This window comes from Peromyscus maniculatus, chromosome 18 (assembly GCF_049852395.1).
Source record: "Peromyscus maniculatus bairdii isolate BWxNUB_F1_BW_parent chromosome 18, HU_Pman_BW_mat_3.1, whole genome shotgun sequence".
Taxonomy (NCBI): Eukaryota; Metazoa; Chordata; class Mammalia; order Rodentia; family Cricetidae; genus Peromyscus; species Peromyscus maniculatus.
The window spans coordinates 31,467,627-31,487,964 of NC_134869.1; the positions used below are offsets into that span (position 1 = coordinate 31,467,627).

A 20,338-nucleotide genomic window follows, 5' to 3' on the forward strand; every position below is an offset into this window, starting at 1 on the left:
ATTCATAGTAGCTGGAAACTGGAAACAACCTAGATGCCACTCAATGGGAGAGTGGATAAAGAAAAAGTGGTACATATACACAATGGAGTATTATTCAGCTGTAAGAAAAAACAATGACATCATGAAATTTGTAGGTAAATAGATAGAACCAGAAAATATCATCCTGAGTGAGGTAACCCAGTCTCAGAAAGACAAACATGGTATGTACTCACTCATAAGTGATATAGATATATATCACTTTATATATATATATATATATAAATTTATATATATATAAATATATATATAAATAGATATATATTTATATATATATAGATATAGATATAAAGCAAAGGATGATCAGACTACAACCCACAGTTCCAGAGACTAGGAAACAAGGAGGACCATAAGAGGGATGCCTGTCTCGAAAAACTAAAAAAAAAAAAAAAATGCCGGGCGGTGGTGGCGCACGCCTTTAATCCCAGCACTCGGGAGGCAGAGGCAGGCGGATCTCTGTGAGTTCGAGGCCAGCCTGGGCTACCAAGTGAGTGCCAGGAAAGGCGCAAAGCTACACAAGAGAAACCCTGTCTCGAAAAACCAAAAAAAAAAAAAAAAAAAAAAAAAAAAAAAAAAAAAAAGAGGGATGCAAAGATTACCTTGGGAAGGGGAGACAGAGAAGATCTCCATGAGTAAACTGGGGATGAGGGGGGGCCATAGAGGGGAGTGGATAGGGGATGAGAACATGAAGGAACAGGAAGGTCTAGCTGGGAAGGGACAGAGTGGGATAGCATTGAAAGAACTATCTTGAAGGAAAGAGACATTCTGGGATAAGGGAGAAACCTGGTGCTAAGGAAATTCCCAGGAATCCACAAGGATGACCCCAGATTAGACTGCTAGCAGTAGTGGAGAGCGTGCCTGAATTGGCCTACCCTGGTACTCAGATTGGTGAGAATACCCTAACTGTCATCATACAGCCTTCATCCAGTAACTGGTGAAAGCAGATGCAGAGCTCTAAGAGCCCAATCAAGGGAATGGGGAGGGATTATATGAACAAGGGGAGTCAAGATCATGATGGGGAGATCTACAGAGACAACTGAACCAAGCTCATAGGAACTCACAAACTTTAGACCAACATCTGTAGAGCCTTCATGGGACCACACTAGAACCTCTGCATCCAGGAGACAGTTGTGTAGCTGGGTCTGTTTGAGAGACCCCTGGAAGTGTGGTCAATATCTATCCCTGGTGCATGAGCTGGCTTTCTGGAGCCCATTACTTATGGTCAGACACCTTGCTCATCCTTGATGCAGGGGGGGAGGGGATGCCTCAACTGAATGTATACAGACTTAGCTGTTCTCCCATGGGAAGACTTACCCTGTTGGAAGAGGGGATGAGCAGTGATGGAGGAAGGTGGGGGGGGAGTGGGAAAAGGGATAAGAGGGGGAGCTGTGGTTGGTATGTAAAAAGGATTTTAAAAATAGGGAAAATGCTACAAAAAAGAAATGGATACTAAGAAATGATGGTGAAGAAATTTTTTTTTAATTAGTAGGGGCAAAAGAAAACAGTGAATGTTTCTTTTAATATCTGTCAACAACAGAATAATTGAAAACTATTCATCATTTGTGCCAACAGATACTAAATATACAAATAGATTTCACATCAGTGAAATCTCATCAACTTCCACTTTACCTGTCAGATCACCATTATTTTATTAGTGTACACTAATACCTGCCTTCCCTTCACTCTGCTTAACACTGGAATTCACATTTGTGTAGCAGGAATCTTAGAAGTTCTTATTAATAAAATCAAACCCGAGGCCAGTTTTTGGGGTGAACACTGGTCTCAGAGAGACAGAACAAGCCACAGCTAACCTCACCTGGGCAACTTCTCAGCTGGTCTTGTTTCCTCAGACTGGAAGCTTCTGTGTCCTCATCCCAATGGCTCTCAGCTGAACTGCTGCTAGAAGTCTGAAAACTTAACCAGCCAAATGCTTAACCATCCAAATGCTTCTAGTTCCTGGTCCTCACGCCTAATATATCTTTCTGCCTTCTACCATCACTCCCTGGGATTAAAGGCTCACTCCCTGGGATTAAAGGCGTGAGTCACCATGCCTGGCTGTTTCCAGTGTGGCCTTGAACTCACAGAGATCCCAGATGGATTTCTCCCTCTGGAATGCTAGGATTAAAGGCGTGAGTGCTACTATTTTCTGGCCTCTGTATCTAGTGGCTGTCTGTTCTCTGACCCCAGATAAATTTATTAGGGTGCACAATGTTTTGGAGAATACAATACCACCACACATTTGGAATGCAAAGATACCATGTTGATATCACTCAGGTTTTTGCAAATTCTATTAATGATCAACTAGTATTCTACTTAACCATTTCTCTAAATCCAACCAGAAAATCATCTTCCTTTTAAAAATTATCTTTTGGATTCACCAGTAAAGGGCTATGAACAGTGGAGTCATTAGAAATGAAAAGGGAATGTGGGGGTGGAGGGTTAGAAAGACTGAACAGTTACTGATTTTATGATTTTCTCCGCTCAACTTTGCCCACTAGGAAATGGTTATTAAAAAACTCAGAAACTGTAGGACAACCGTGTGGTAAACAGGGTCGGAATTTCAAATGCTTCCAACCCCCACACTGTCTTGGTAAAGGGAAATACACTGCCAAGCCTCCAGTGGAAAGAGGTGTAAGACATCTGGGTGTCCAGCTGGAGCACCTGATGAGGTATTCCCTAATAAGAAAGGTAAGCTGCGAAGAAAATCTTCCTTTGCAAGGCTGTAGTCCAACTTCCAACCACTCAGTGTCTGATTGGATAGAAGTGTCTCTCCACTTCTTAGGATAGCTACCTTAGAATAAAGATTCTTTTGTGTGGTAGCCCAGTTCAGATTCTGAACACTAGTTGGATTACTTTTTCTTACAACAGAGAAAGGATCCTAGAATCTATCACACACGAGGGAAAGAAGACAAAGGAAATTATGCAAAAAAATTACCATTTTGATCATCAGATGCAGATATTATTTTGAAATAACTATGATGACTAATACCTTCCTAAAATGCATACATAACATTTGCAGACAACAGACTGGCAATTACAATAAAAGTTAAAATTCCTCAAAGTGATGGAATGCAAAATGTTAAAACTCCGTGAAAGCTTAGATAGAACTGCAAAGACGATTTGATAACCCAAATCATCCAACTATCGTAAGAAAGAAAAAAGCAATAAAATACAGTATGTGAGATAACAGATAATTTGAAAATTCAAACACGTCATTAGAGTGCCAGTGGTGAGAAGGAAGCACAAAGTAAGGGCAGTGTATAAAGGAAAATCACAGAAAAATTGTGCACAGTTAACTACTGTAACAGATTAAAGAAGCCATAGATTGACAAAGTAATTTGAGCCACACACATTCTGAATTCATAATCTAAAACCTTTTTACAATGTAAGCCACAAGCCTAAATTTGCCAGCATTCCAAAACCTACATTTAAACAAAACTGTCATTTCATAAACTCTGTAGATGGGAGAGAAAAGATTACTTCCAAATTCCTCTATAAAGCCAGCACATCTATGAAACCCAAACCAATGACAGTTTAAGAATAGAAATCTAAAGGCCGAAGTGAATAATTAAAATAAAAGGAAAAATTTTTCCAATACTAGAGCCATAATATAAAATAGGGGACAAAGAAATTTATTTAAGGAAGGAAAAATTCTCAATAATGGTAAACAGAAGCCATCATGTATTTGTTCAAATGCATAGAATGTTTACCAAAAATAAGCCTAAATATACACTTATGATGGTAACTATGAATCAGTGGTGATTTGATTGTCAGTGTAGACCAGTGAAGTATGAGACATTGATGGTAAAGGATGTGTACAATGCATGTGAATACAGACAATGTATAGGAGTGCAGTACCTTGCAATAATGGCCTCATGATGTAAACTGGTATTAAAAGGTCTAAGGGGAGCTATGCATGGTGATGCACTTCTTAAATTCCAGCACAAGGAAGCAGATCACTGTGAATTTGAGGTCAGTCTGGTCTATATAACCAGTTACAGATGAGCTGGGATGGACAATGAGACCTTCTCTAAATAAGATGAGGAGGAGGAGGAGGAGGAGGAGGAGGAGGAAGAGGAGAAGGAGGAGGAATATACTAGTACCCTTCAAAGTCTTAATGTTTTGTTATTAGTATTCTTTGTATAGAGTTATCCATTTTAATAACAAACTTCTCTATACTGATGTTTAAGATTTCATCAGATTTTTTCTTTAACTCTTGATGATCATCATTCTTTTCTATGTTAATAAAAATGATATTGATTGACTTTTCAAGTGTCAAGAAAACTGAATTCAGCTAAATTTAGAAAGTATAGCATGTTGACAAAATTGCATTTTTTTCAAGATTGTAAGGTAGTTTGGCACATGATTCTATGGTAAAAAAATGAAAAAATTTAATGGAATTGTAAAAATTAATGAGCAACTAGATAAAGGCCATCAGAACATATGTAATTTAGAAAAACACTTTTAGTTCAAAATAAAACAAAATAAAAATATAAATAAATTACCACTGACAAACATAGGAAACAAGTTTCTTAGATATCGTTAAAAAAGATGTGAAAAATGAATAGTTATACTACAGTCAAAAATTGGACATGTTACATGAAGATTTTCACTATATCATCTATAAATTTGATGTGAATCCAAGCAAAACCTCAATAGAAAAATTTTTTCATCACTCTTTCTCTCTGTATATCTCTCTCTTTGTGTCTCTGTCACTCTCTGTCTCTCTCTTTCTCCCCCCCCTCTCTCTCTCTGATTATACTAAAATCTGAATACAAATAAAATAGGCCAAGAATATTCACATCAAATTGAATTTTTGAAAGACAGAGTTGTAGCATAACCATTCCATTATCAATCTGCAGCTATAGACACAATAATGTGAGTGTAGCAAAATCCTGTTAAGTAAGTCATTAGACCAAAATAGCCAAAAGCCAAGCTATAAATGTGTGGGCACTAACTTGTACAACAGAACTTGTAACGCAGAGCTGGAGGCAAAGGATAATCACTGAAACAAGAGGTTTAGCTGAACACTAGGAAAATATGGCTTCCTCTTCATGTCATCTACAAAAGTCAACTCAGGACAGATTATAATTCTAAGTTAGAAAAATGATATAAAAAGTTTCTAAAGAATCAATGTTGAAAAAAATGCCTCCTGACATTAGTTTGTGTAAAGTATATTAAATGGTCTGAGAAAGCACTCAACACTAATAAAAGCTTGCTAAAATGTATACATTGAATCAATCAAAGCTAATTGAAAGGGAATTCAATTACAAATTAAGAAAGAAGATAGATAGATAGATAGATAGATAGATAGATAGATAGATAGATAGATAGATAGATAGATGATAGATAGATAGATGATAGACATAGATTTATTGAAAGACTTTGCAATAAAAATTTCAATTATCCAATAAAAAGTTATTAACATTCTGAGATGCAAACTGAGGGATTAATATGCCATTACTACATGACAATCAGAACGGTAAATTTTTGAAATTGGCCAAAACATAATGTTCTGATAAGGACATGAACATTAGAACAATCGTATGCTGCAAATAGGTATGTCAATTACTGCACAACTTTTGAAAATCATTTGCCTGCATTCTACACTCCATACTCCTACACATGGCTAATACCAATAGGTATGTACAATATTCATGTGTGCATATAAATAAAACATCAAATGCATTTTGCAAAAGACTGAAAATTAATCAGCTGTTGATGGACGAGTCCACAGTACAATGTTTCATACATGGAGCTGGGAAGGTTTGGAGAAGACAAGTTTCAGAGCTCCAATGCAAGATATAAATTTACACAGAGGAATAAGCATCAAAGACATACATTGCAAAATGGTGGCAGATCCTAAGAATGTAATATAGTCTTGAAAATGATGAGTTTAGAAATGAAGAAACTGATAATCTGAGATAATATAATCTATATATTAATTGGCTAAATTTACTACTTTATTTATATATTTCAAAATACCTACAATTTAATCAGTTAACAAAAATTATAAAATCCCTGCATCTGTAAAATAGATAGAATGAACTGGCTCATTTGGGGAATTGGGAATGCCATAGAACTGAATTCTCTTACCTCCTCCTGATAACTTGGGAGTTTTCCAATTATTTCATTAAATAGGTAATCTTCCCACTCTTTCTCTTGTACCCACTGAATCTCACAATGTAAATATTTGTTTGCTTCATGGTGTCCTCAGTGTCGATTGACTAATCTTACTCCTCTTGATTCTTGTTTTCTTTTTAGCACCCAAGTCATTAAAGAAAACAGTTCAGTTTCAAGCTTTCTTTTGCTCTAACTTATGGTTGAAACTCTCAATTGTATATCATATCTAATTGAAGTATTCAGATTCAAGAATTGTTTCTCTGTTATAAAATGTACCTTACATGTCTTAGGTCATAAACTGTTTCTTTTATTGAACTGTCTATTCATTTTCTTATTTTTGTTGAGTGTCTATTGAGGGACTTATTTTAAACTCATTTTGTAGCAGTTCATGAATTTCTGTTTCTTTGAGGTTCAGTTGCTGGAGAATCTTATATTCTATTGGTGGTGTCATAGCTCTAATTTTTGTGTTCTTTGGGTCTGCTCATTACATCTGTGTTTAAGACTATAGTCACTCCAGGATAGAGAGATGGTTCAGACACTAAGAGCACTGGCTGACCTCTTCCAGAGGTGGTGAGTTAAATTCCCAGCAATCACACAGTGGTTCACAACCATCTATAATGAGATCTGGTGACCTCTTCTGGCATGAAGGCACACATGATGGCAGAACGCTGTACACATAATAAATAAATAAATCTTAAAAAAAGATTGCAGTCACTTTGCAGAGAGAATTCTCCTTAGAGGGACCTGAGAATGTTGGTCAGTTGGTCACACTAATGTTAGCAATGGTTGTGGATGTTTTGGTGAATTAGGCTGCAGGAGTTGGTAGCAGTGATGCTGGCTGCCTAGCTAATTAGAGGAAAGGACTTAGGGGTCTCTTGTTGCTTTGTTGTTGGGTCTGACTTGGGTTACAGCCATTCAAAACAGCCCTGGGATTCAAACACACAAAGAGGCTGTGAAGCCAGATTCTTGAGATCCGGATATTGGAAAGTGCAAGAGCACTTCTGAAGGAAGCACCAGTGGAGGTCTGTGGCATACCTCAGCAGTACAGACTCTGGAAGATGGAATGGAACTGTGATTCTGATGATGATGGTAGGGAAAATTATAAAGCATAGCCGTGGGGTGGCACAGGAAAGAGAGAAAACACTGCAGAGCCTGTGCTATGTAGAGGCGGCATAGCTGCAATTCAGGTATAAAATACTAACAAGACACAGTGGCAGCTCGGACTCTGATGAGATGAGAAAGCATATGGTGTTGACTACGGGCCCTGGCATGGGATTCCACCACAACAGCCCATTCTCTGAGGCTGGGAACAGCATTGCATTTCTCTCATTTTCATCCCTCCATGCCAGCGGAGGCTTGACCACAGGGTATAAACATATTACTAGTGGTCCTTGTTTAAACTCTCATCAGCAATGTGAGAACAGCCTTGAGGTATTATACCCTTGTCAGAAAGGTCACTGATATATACTTCAGGTTTTTGATTTATGGTGAGAATAAAATGCAATCTCATTTACTTTTAAATTTTCTTCTGTATTCATGAAAGTGAAAATCTTGTCATGCTCCAGTATCCTTCTTCATGAACTCATTTTATTACCCACCCATTTCTTTATTGAGTTGTCTGTTCCTTAGTGAGAGGGTTTATAAATTCTATAAATTAAATATTTAATATTCTATATGTTAACAAAATCTTTTGGTACAGAAGCCTTTTTTCTTTTGATGGACAATTGCTCAAATTACTGTTGTCAAATTTCAATAAAATTTTACTTAATGGTTTGTGATTTATACTTTAAAAGATATTCATTTGGAAAAACATCCAAATCTTATGAAAATCTTAAGAAAGTTTACAGCCAGGTTGGAAATCCAAGCAAAGATACAGAGAAAAGAAGGGCAGATTCAGGAAATACACCAGCCCCTCTTGCCAAGAAACAACAAGATGCCAGCAGACCACTAATGCCACAGCCACATGGCAACACATAGATTAATAGGAATGGGTTAATTTAATATGAAAGAGCTAGCTTGATGTAGTAAGCTAGTAAATGTATTTTTATATAATATATGGGGAAAACTATTTTTTGTACTTAATAAAGCAGTTGGCCCCATGACATTCATCTACCCCAAAGTCTGCCATTTTACTTGTCTGTCAAGCCACTTGTCCTCTGAATAAGTTTTCTTAGAAATATAGGACTGTAACCTATTCTCACCACAATACTGTTTTCTTAAGTAGAAGGGATTTTATAGTGAATCCAATATCTCATAGGTCACAACCCCTCCCCACAGTCAAAGTGAGCTCTCTTATATTTTCCCAATATGCAACAAAAATGAACATTGCATTTTTAAATAACTCTTAACTATTATTTCCTTTGATTATTGCTTAATTAAATTTGGCTTCTCCTCCAACCCAGCATCCCATCATGGTTGTACTGATGGCTACAAAACCTCACTAACATATCTCATCCTTGAGGCACTGCTTGTTTTGGGTTCCCTAACCATCCTCCTACATGCATATTTTTCCTTGATGATAGTCTTCAAAATTATGTTGGCTTAGGGTGGCCCAACAATATTCTATTCGACCTTTAATCTTACTCAATAAGTATTAAATGTCTGTAACATGGTGTTCATGTTGCACATTTTGTTGTATAAGAAGATTTGAGTAGTTTTCTAGATCCAGTCTTTAACCCAGATTTTACCTCTGTGGACCTTAAATTCTTTGTTTGCAATAAATAGTTAGGATTTCTTAAACTCTTCTGTTTTCACTGGACTCTTAGTTGACAAGTGTGAATCTATTAAATACAGTTCAATGGTGACATTATTTGTGTAGCATATAAATACGAAAAGGAAACAATCCTTTTATTACATGAATGTCAAAACCCCTTATGAGAGGTGATACTTTTTCTAAATAGTAATGCTAATACCTATGTGGGTGAAATAAATGAACGAGTCCTGTTGAGAATGCATTAGTTTCTTCCTGAAGAGATATTTAAGTCCTTGGGTCCTAACTTTACTCAATTGTAAAATAAGAATAATGTTCACAGTTTCTACCTATGAAGATACTACTGTTAAATGAGATGATAAACCACTTGTATCTTATACAGTGTGGTCACTCATTAATAAGAATATTTTGAAGACTGGAGGTGTTTAATCTATAAACATCCCCAAAGTATTCTAAGTGTTTAAGCATTCCTAAATATCAATTAAATACAGATAAATGTGCCATCATGGATACCTTGGGTTCCTAAAGACATAGGAAGGTGAAAAGGAGATTTTGTCATTAGGCTTACGATAAATTTTCATATTCCACAAGTAATTACTCATTTGAAAAGAGTGTTAATTTTAGTGATCATTATTGTGGGAAGATAACATATAAAAATCCATAAGTAAGTAGGAACACATGGAGAAAACAAAAGACATTTTAGTTTACTGACAAACATAACTCCATACCCTAAACTTATACCATTAAAGTATATTCATGTCAGTGAATAGACATTTAAGAAACTAAATTACCATGGTCTCCTATTCCTTGTTCTCCCTCTCTGTTCTTGATCAAGCTGGGATCTCCCACTCCCACAGGCTCTCTTTCCCTCGACCCTCGCCCTTCATTACTCCCACTTATGTCCAGGCTGTTCATGTAGATCTCAGCCATTTCTCCATCATTGGGCGATTCCCGTGTCTTTCTTGGGGTCCTCTTTTCCAGGTAGCCTCCCTGGTGATGTGAGTAGCAGTCCAGTCATCCTTGTTCCACATCTAGTATCCTCCTATGAGTGAGTACATACCATATTTGTCTTTCTGAGTCTGGGTTACCTCACTCAGGATGATGTTTTCTAGATCCATCCATTTGCCTGCAAACCTCATGATGTCATTGTTTTTCTCTGCTGAGTAGTATTCTATTGTGTATATGTGCCACATTTTATTTATCCATTCTTCAGTTGAAGAGCATCTAGGTTGTTTCCAGGTTTTGGCTATTACAAACAATGCTGATATGAACATAGCTGAGCAAGTGCTCTTGTGGTATGATTGAGTATTTCTTGGGTATATTCCCAAGAGTGGTATAGCTGGATCTTGGGGGAGATTGATTCTCAATTTTCTAAGAAAGCGCCATATTGATTTCAAAAGTGGTTGTACAAGCTTGCATTCCCACCAGCAGTGGAGGAGAGTTCCCCTAGTTCCACATCCTCTCCAGCATAAGGTGTCTTCAGTGTTTTTGATCTTAGCCATTCTGACAGGCATAAGGTGGTATCTCAGAGTTGTTTTGATTTGCATTTCCCTGATGATTAGGGATGTTGAGCAATTCCTTAAATGTCCTTCAGCCATTTGAATTTCCTCTGTTGAGAATTCTCTGTTTAGTTCTATAGCCCATTTCTTAATTGGACTGTTGGTTGTTTTGATGTCTAATTTCTTGAGTTCCTTATATATTCTGGATATCAGTCCTCTGTCAGATGTGGGGTTGGTGAAGACCTTTTCCCATTCTGTAGGCTGTCTCTTTACCTTGTTGGCCGTATCCTTTGCTCTACAAAAGCTTCTCAGTTTCAAGAGGTCCCATTGATTGATTGTTTCTCTCAATGTCTGTGCTATTGGTGTTATATTTAGGAAGTGATCTCCTGAAGACCATATGAGAAAAGGAAGAAACAAAGTGCTAGAGAGGCCCACAGAAATTCACAAAGATACCCCCACAATAGACTGCTGGCAATGGTCAAGAGACAGCTGGGACTGACCTACTCTGGTGATGGGATGGCCAAACACCCCAATAGTCGTGCCAGAAACCCCATCCAAAGACTGAGGAATCTGGATACAGAGATCCACGGCTAGGCCCTGGGTGGAGCTCTGGGAGTCTAATTAGTGAGGAAGAGGAGGGTTTATATGAGCGAGAATTGTTGAAACTGAGGTTGGATAAAGCACAGGGACAAATAGCCAAACAAATGGAAACACACGAACTATGAACCAAAGGCTGAGGGGCCCCCAACTGGATCAGGCCCTCTAAATAGGTAAGACAGTTGATTGGCTTGATCTGTTTGGGAGGCATCTAGGCAGTGGTACCGGGTCCTGTGCTCATTGTATGAGTTGGCTGTTGGAACCCTTGGGATTATGCAGGGACGCTTGGCTCAGTCTGGGAGGAGGGGACTGGACCTGCCTGGACTGAGTCTACCAGGTTGAACTCAGTCCTCGGGGGAGGCTTTGCCCTGGAGGAGGTAGGAATAGGGGGTGGGCTGGGGGGAAGGGGAGGGGGCAGGAGGGGGGAAAACAAGGGAATCCGTGGCTGATATGTAGAACTGAATGGTATTGTAAAATAAAATAAAAGGAAAAGAAGAAGAAGAAGAAGAAGAAGAAGAAGAAGAAGAAGAAGAAGAAGAAGAAGAAGAAGAAGAAGAAGAAGAAGAAGAAACTGAAGAAACTAAATTAAAAGCTTTCTCAAACCTCTTGCTGGGGGATGTCTTTCTGTATGCTGTGGATATGTGTGGCTCCCATTAGAAGTGGTTTTGTCCTATGGCAAGAAAGCTTACAGCAAGGTGGGAAATCCAAGCAGAGATACAGGGAAAAGATGGGTGGATTTGGGAGAGATGCCAGCCCTGCTGCCCAAGGAGCAATAAGATGCCAGCAGACTGCTAATGCCATGGCCACATGGCAACATATAGATTAATAGGAATGGGTTAATTTAATACAAAAGAGCTAGCTAGCAAGAAACTGAAGCCATAGGCTATATAGTTTGTAATTAATATAAGTCTCTGAGTGATTATTTTATTTTATGTATTTATTTTTAAGAGATTTTCTATTCATTTTACATACCAACCACAGATTCCCTTGTTCTCTCTCCTCCTGCCACCCAGCATTCCCCCCACAACCCACCCCCCCATTCCCACCTCCTCCAAGGCAAGGTCTCCCATGGGGAGTCAGCAGAGTCTGGTACATTCAGTTGAGGCAGGTCTAAGCCCCTCCTCCCTGCACCAAGGCTGTACAAAGTGTCTCATCATAGGCACTAGGCTCCAAAATGCTGCCCCATGCACTAGGGATAGGTCCAGATCCCACTGCCTGGGGGCTCCCTAAACAGTTCAAGCTAAACAACTGTCTCACTTATCCAGAGGGACTAGTCCAGTACCATGGGGGCTCTGCTGAGTGATTATTTTATAAGCAACTGCAGGACCATGGCTGGGAGAGAGTTTTTCAGACAGTAAGGCTGGACAGGACTGAGAAACATTTGAAACCTTTAGGCTCGTCTTCAGATATGGATACTATATAACTAATAGAGTATTTTTTTCCAAAATTGATTTTCTATCCTCTACATTGAACTAGGGATAACTGAAGTATGATAAACGAAGGCAAAAAAAATGAAGATAAATAGAATATTGTACTGCAAGAGTCATATTATACAAACTTCTAAAAAATAAAACTGTATTATTTACATCATCTATGTAATTTTTAGTAAGTCTAGGTCTCTTGTCTCATAATATAAAACTATTTGAAAGATGAATAAACAAAAGTAAAGATCCTGCCCAAACAGAAACCTTCTTGTTTATCTCAGCAGCTGCTTGTAAGATACCTATTTTAATTACTTTGGGCCACTGAAACATAAAATTCAAATACCATGGCACTAAACATCAAGTATTCAAACTCTCTTAATCAAGCCCACCTTTTTACTTAAAGAATAATCAAAATCTCTTCTTTTAGCTTATGACAGCAGTGACTTATGTCAGAGAGTTCAGCAAAAACTAGTGTTGGAAAAGACCTTGAGGGTATAAATTGTTATAATTATTTCTAAAGGTACATCTCATTAAACTAAAGAAATCAACAAAATAAGATAAAATATATCTAAAGTATCTACAGAATATTATTACAAAGCAAAATGGAATAACTGCTCTCATTACAAACATATAATCTGGACAATAATATTCACATTACATCTGTGTATATTTATTTGGATAATATTTCTCTCCATTTAAGACATGATATACTAATATTTACAAAAGACAGTTAAGTGCTGAGATAACATGCATCTGAAGTAATAGTCAGAATTTTACTTTTAAGGAAAATATAAACACGGTCTTCAAAAAAAGGAGAAGAGAGATGGGAGGGAGGGAGGGAGGGAGGAAGGAAGGAAGGAAGGAAGGAAGGAAGGAAGGAAGGAAGGAAGGAAGGAAGGAAGGAAGGAAGGAGGAAAAAAGGAAGTGTTATAGTTTGAGTTGAATAGAAACAAACAGGACTACAGTGCTTAAAAATATGTGTAGTGAGGTTCCTAATTCACCTATCTGAGTTACATATACAGAGTCATTCTTAATAACATTTTCAATGTTTTACTCCTTCTATGGAGGTATTACAAAACCAAAAAAAAATAATGCTCAGTTATATTTGGACTCCGAGTTCTGATGTAATTTGCCCTGTGCATCTCTACTTCACCTTGTCAGAGAGTACTGCTTCCCCAAGGCTGCCCCAGGGTCCTGCTGACGGATTGCTCTAATTGCAGTTGGTGCTGTAAACAAGGCAGCCACTCCATGCTCTGCAAGCACACGGAAATAAGCGCCGGCATCTGGTGTTCCCACAGGCTTTCCCTATGATGAGATTCATTTAAAATGTCACTGACTAAATGTCTCATATTTCATCGACAGTTCAATACCTGCACATTTAACACAGCAATATAGACGACGATAGCCTCCCAACAAATCTTATTTTTCAAACACTACCTTGTCCTGTTAGAATTTAAAACTAAAATAAAGAAAGAAAGAAATACTCAGGCTGCCTTTCTCCAATGGAGGATCTAGGAAGGTTTTAAATTACAATGCTCCTTTTTCAAAAATTTGAAAGATAAAGATCTGGAAATACATATTACACTGAAATTAAAACATAATAGTATCTTCCATATGTCAAGAGATTACATTTATAAATTATGTATTATCTATTTATATGTAGTATATATAAGTATGTGTGGATATATAACATATAACTGTATTACTATATATATATATATATATATATACATTATATTATATAGAAAATTTTCTCTGGTAGCCTAAACAAAAAATATAGTTGTTTTCTTGGCATCACCATGTTTATTATTTCTAATATTGAAAGCCATGAGAGCAATTCTCAAATATTTGAGCAAAAAGAAAAGTTAAAATCACAGTGACTCCTGAGCAATGGCCTTTTCAGTTAAACGTCTGGCTCCATGAAAGAAACTTGTACAAATTAAAAAAAAAAAAAAACTCACAGGCTGGCAACCAATATATGCCTTTTGGTCTTAAAATGATACTATACACATCAGTTGAAGGATAATGCATGAATCATAGCAATGCTGGAAACTGTATAACTCAGAAACACAAAACACTTTAATAAATACTTTTACAAAAAAAGGCAAAATTTGAAGAATAACCTATTTTAAGTGATTTATAAATCTTAACCCAGCCATATGCCTTCCTTTGTCCATCTCTTCTCATCATGGCTGCAACGTCCTATGCTGAAAGCAAGGTGCTGGGAATATTAATGTTTGTTCAATAAAAGTGTATACATATTCCAGGTTAAAACATTAGTGTCACAGATTAAAATAAATAAAAGAAAATAGTTACCTTAATTTTTTTTGATGCTTTGAATATTCTACAGTATATCAGACATTCCCAAAAGATTGGCTACTCTATGTAACCCTTGCTGAGATCCACTCATTAAATCCCATCTAAGCTCCCCATGTATCTTTGGTTCTAGAAAACTCACCTGGTAAACTCTAAATTCAGGCAGGTACAGGAAAGAATTTGCCTACAGCAAACTCAGAAATTTCTCCAAACAGAGAATGAGAAAAGAACTGATTATCAATGTGGTTGTTAGAATGAGAATGAATCCTGTAGGCTTATATATTTGAATACTTGGTCCTCAGTTGGTGGAACTATTTGGGAAGAATTAGGAGATTTGGTTTTGTGGAAGGAGGTATGTCACTGGGGAAAGGCTTTGAAGTTTCAAAAACCCCATGGTATTCCAAATTTGCTCTCTGTGCTTTGAGGTTATATCTCGAGATGCAAACTCTCAAGTACCACTCCAGCATCATGCCTACCATCCTTCACCCGTGCTTCCCACCATGATAGTCATGGATTCTAACCTTCTGAAAGCATAAGCTCCAAATAAACTCTTTCATCTATAACTTGTCTTGGCCATGATATATCATCATGGATACAGTAAAGTGAGACAATCAACTTGAGGGAGACCATAGTTGGACAATAATTTAAATTCAGTTCTTATTTCAGAATGGGTATTTGATATGACACAATTATGGTTTAGTTTTTACATCTAAATAATCACCATTAATGTTCTTCAATGTGACTATGTTTCTTTTCTTTATGAAAAGTAACCTTTTAGGCCTCTTGTGGGACTCTAATTCTTTCATTCTCATACTTTAAATATCATCTATTACAACTTGAAATTCTTTGCAATGATCACAGCTGTCGTAGAGAAATCAACCTCCATGTATTTATTATTTACTATATGGATCCATGCATTCAAATAGTACAGAAAGCTGTCCATTACAAACAGGCAACCCATGTACATAGCTTGACTCAAATTTTGAAGCTGTAAAACTATCAGTCAGGGATGATATTACAACTTTATTCTTTCTAATAAAGTAAGATGAACATTCCTGGTTTTTATGTCTTGAAAATATCTTAAGCATCAATCAATCCTGTGAAGACTAGATAGTGATTTGGCAAACCTGATTTCACCCACATTAAAAAAAAATGATTTATAAAATAAGCCTTTTGCAATTGACTTGAGCTGTCTATCTTCCTATTTTCTTGCCTGCTAGGTAAGAACAAACCACGTAGTCAATATTTTCTTGGTGAGACAATAACACTGAGATGATTTCTCAAAATTGTTTGACCTCTACTAAAGAAACATATTCTCTGGCCAGTTGAAGTAGAATCCCACTTCTTAGCAGAGTTAGAGGAAAATGATATTAAATCAAACTTGATAATTGTATTTATGACCACTAATGGAAGACATGTGTCATAATGGAAATAATTTGCAATATGTGACTATCTTCATAGAAGATATTTTGATTCTTTTATAGTGCCTTCAGCTATTACATTTAATAATGACAAAATGATACACTAAATATTGGAAATACTGCTCAAGTAAACATTATGAATAATATGGAGTTTTAACAACATTGTAATTCTGATGATGTGTCAAAGAAATATACAACAATATTGTATTTATTGAGCAAAAAATGGAATGCCATTATATAGACTTACTCTTTGGAATCTTTGAAGTGATATATAAAAGTCTCTTGACTGTACATTAATTTAACTAAAAATGTTCATTTGTTTTGAATTTTAAATTCCATTTCCCAGAAAATAATTAAATATTACAAATAAAATGTTTCCCCGTTTTAAAATTATTTAAATATATATATTTCCAAGAATTCCGGTATGATCTCAAGATTGACTAAAAAATTGACAATATCAAAAAATATTTTTTCCTAAAACACCCTGCTGTAGAACATAAATATTAATAATTCAATTAAGTAAATATCCCTGCTAATATCAGACAGAACCTGATTAGATATTTCATTAGAAAACATAATACAGCTATATATTATATAATTAAATTGTGTTAGGTTAATCATGGGTTTAATAAATATTTATTGAGCAAGTACTATGGGATAGTTGGTATGGAAACCATTGTGTTAAATGCCATGAAAGGCACCTCTCTAATATAATGTATAATCTGACAAAAAAGAATGTGGAAGAATGTATACATATTGCAAATAATTGTACAGCGGATGCTGCAGGCTGTGTGCACAATAAAGGGAAGGAATACAGACGTGCCATGCTGTCAGCCCGATCACCGTGAGTAGGGTTCAAAGAACTGAAGCAAAGCCCAGGAGCATTTTCTTTATGAACATTAAATAAAAGTGACTTCAATACCTTATTGATTTTATTGAGCACTCTCTTCCCACACCCTTCTGCACATGCACGCACCATAGAGAAGCATGTGCACATAAACAATATATCATCTTTGTAATGCCTTTCAAAGGTATCCAATAATGCAGTAACCATGCTGAGCTGACAGTAGAAAGGGACCCCAATTCCATAGGTTGCATTTTAGTGACTAGCAAGAGCCAAGCACTCAATTTAAAAATACAACTCTAAGATTAGGCAGTTGAAAAAGCAAACAGACACACCAAAAGCAAAAAGATGCAGCAAAAAGCATCAATCGAAAACCAGCCTATGCTCAAATCAGTGCCATTGCTCCTTTATTACTTGTGTTTGAATGACCCCAAAGTAAAGTCTACATTATTGGTTCTGCCTAAATGACATCAGACAAATAGTACTGTTCCTGACACTAGTAAGGAAGAAATTCTACAGCTTCATTTGATATACAGCTTCATTATTTATTTATTATTTATTTATTGTGGAGTGTGTGTGTGTGTGTGTGTGTGTGTGTGTGTGTGTGTGTGTGTGTGTGAAAATATATTGTACACACCAGGTTCAGAACGGCTCATGGCTTCAGACATCCACTGAGAGCTTTGGAGGACTGTCTGTGTGTGTGTGTGTGTGTGTGTGTGTGTGTGTGTGTGTGTGTGTGTGACATTTATGTATGTTAAATATATGAGGTACTATGTGATCTGAATAATACCCACATATTGGAAATGTAATACCTAATATAGACTGTGGAGGAAGGGGCCTTTGAAGAGATGTTTAGGTGGCAAGAGCTCTATCCATTGTTGTTTGTTTGTTTTTGCTCTTTCATGGGCCTACCACCCAGCTCCAAAATAAATCACACACAGAGGCTTATTCTTGGTTATAAATGCCCAGCCTTTGCTTTTCTTGTTTCTAGCCAGCTTTCCTTAACTTAACTACCTCTTGCCTCTGGGCTTTTCCCATTCTCTTCCTTCTGTAAATCTTAACTCTTACTCCGTGTCTTACTGTGTAGCTGGATGGCTGACCCCTGGAGTCCTCCTCCTTCTCTGGCTACTTCTTCCTCTCTCCCAGATTTCTCCTTCTATATATTCTGTTTCCCTTCTAGCTCCACCTATCCTTTCTCCTGCCTCACCTTTCAAATCTTTATAAGACCAGGTGTTTTAGGCAGGCACACTAACACAGCTTCACAGAGTTAAACAAATGCAGCATAAACAAAAGTAACACATCTTAAAATAATATCCTACAACAATTCACCTTCCTGAATCAATTAATGCTGCTGTCTAAAGAGCTTGGAGGAGTGGGTTTGCTCTCTCACCTAACTATTCTTTTGCCACTTGAGAACAGTTTTCCCCCATCCTGTAGGGTATAACAAAAAGGTACCATGCTGTAAATGAACAATAAGAATTCCAGAAGGTTGATCTTATAGTTGAGCCTTCAAAAGCATCTGTGAGAAATAGATATCCACTCTCTTCCAATTACCCAGTCTGTGGCATCCTGTTAGAGCAGCCCTAAGTGAATGGACCCTCTCTATCTGTAGCTGTCCTGTTTGTCTTTATGATTTGCCTCTTTACCTGTCTTTCATCAGCTCTGGGAATTAAGCACATTGAGTCTGAAAATTAGACTAATCCCCAAGAATGAAGGCATTGCTTCTATCTAGGTGATTAGCATCTACGTATCTCCAGAAATAGAATCTTACTTCTGGGAGTGTTAGTATCAAGTAAATGATACAGAGCATGCAGTTGGCAACTCTGCAACCCTGGTGCTGAACTAATTAGAGGTCTGACATATTTAGCAATCTCAATAGTCACAGAGAGCATTTATCCTTGGCACAGCTAGCAGTTCACAGCTTCTAGTAGGGCGGTTTTTACCTCTGTACTCATCCATGCTAATTGATTTTCAATCACTCTGCTATGGTGTACTAAGGGAATCATTGAGATTTTTCTGTATTCACAGTGATCAGTGAGTCTGTGCAATTAAGAGAGAAGTTAAATAGTTTCTTGCTAATTACACTTGCAGACTTCTATGGAAGCTGTAGAGCACTATATATGTAATATCTGAGGTAATGTAATATTTGTGCAATGCCAAATAACTCCACTGTGCCCAGCACTGCCCAGACAAATTCAAATGTGCTCATATTTCCCCATATTAAAAAGTGAAACCAACCCAACCATCCCTCAAGATCCCATAATTCTTGTCATAAGGTGACTACAGACACCCCGGTCCCCGAAGCCCACTTCGGCTGTCCTGTTACACCTGGCTAAAGCATGCTGCTGGCTCCATGTATGTTCAGCTGTTGCCCACTATCCCTCAGTATACTGTGATTTTTAGCTCCCCCCACTGTCTCTCAGATTTCTTGTTTTTCACTTACACGGGTTCTTGTTTTCAAGCCTCCAAAGTTGACCCAACTACTATTCTTAGTGTTCTTTTCTCTAAGTTTCTTGATTAACTTAGAGAATTAAATTATTAAATCTTCTGGCTATTGAAGTTTTCCTCAGCTTCAAAAATGACACTTCAGAGTTAGACATGTGTTTGAATAGCACATAGAAACTTGTGATCCAAACCCAAAGTGTTGTGTCCTTTCCTTCTGGCCATCCTTCCCATTGCAGGGTTATAGTTGAGAATAGCCTTTCCATCAATTCTCCTCGCTGAAGACATCAGAGCTACATTCAATGTTCTGATTAACTTTCTTATGTCACCCACCTGACAAAGTTATTTAGTAGTCTCTGGTCTGTGTTTTTTATTATAGTAAACAAAAGATTCAAAATAACTTTCATAGATTTATAGTGAGAATTCATAAATGAAAAATGCTTAGATGAGTGCACATGTCTCAGTCAATAAGAGTGATTTTTTTTGTTTCACTTGCTTGTACGCAAAGTCTTTCCTTCCATAAGACATAGTACTACCCTAATATTTAATGGACAGACTTTGGAACTAGATTTCAAGAGTCTGTTATGGAGTGCCTTCCACAGCTGATAGCTCTCTGAAGTTGACTGGGATTTTCTTTTCTGTAGTTTTCATACAATATGAGAGATTCCTTATTTTGATGCTGTCTTTATTTTTTGCTTTCTGTTCTACAGATTGATTTTAATTCCTTGGCTATATTGTCAGCTCCTACCGTGCAAGGACCATAATCTAATGCCTATTCTGTTTCCCCATTGGCCTCTAGAACGATGCTGTTCGTGATATGCTCCTGGAAATATTGCCCATTGAGTTACAACAAAGTTTCACTTGCTTGCTCCAACACACCACACAGGTGTATATAAAGAAAAATAAATGCAAAAACAAATATCTCT

At 37.1% G+C, this 20,338-nt stretch overlaps 1 protein-coding gene across 1 annotated transcript in view; it reads right to left on the reverse strand.

Annotated features, from left to right (window-relative positions):
• The window catches only part of Acss3 (acyl-CoA synthetase short chain family member 3), a 178,551-nt gene that overhangs the window by 51,104 nt on the left and 107,109 nt on the right, over positions 1–20,338 (reverse strand). The window contains exon 8 of the mRNA XM_006983348.4: positions 13,543–13,694. Coding sequence (XP_006983410.2) covers positions 13,543–13,694 — 152 coding nt within the window. The remainder of the gene's footprint in view (positions 1–13,542; positions 13,695–20,338) is intronic.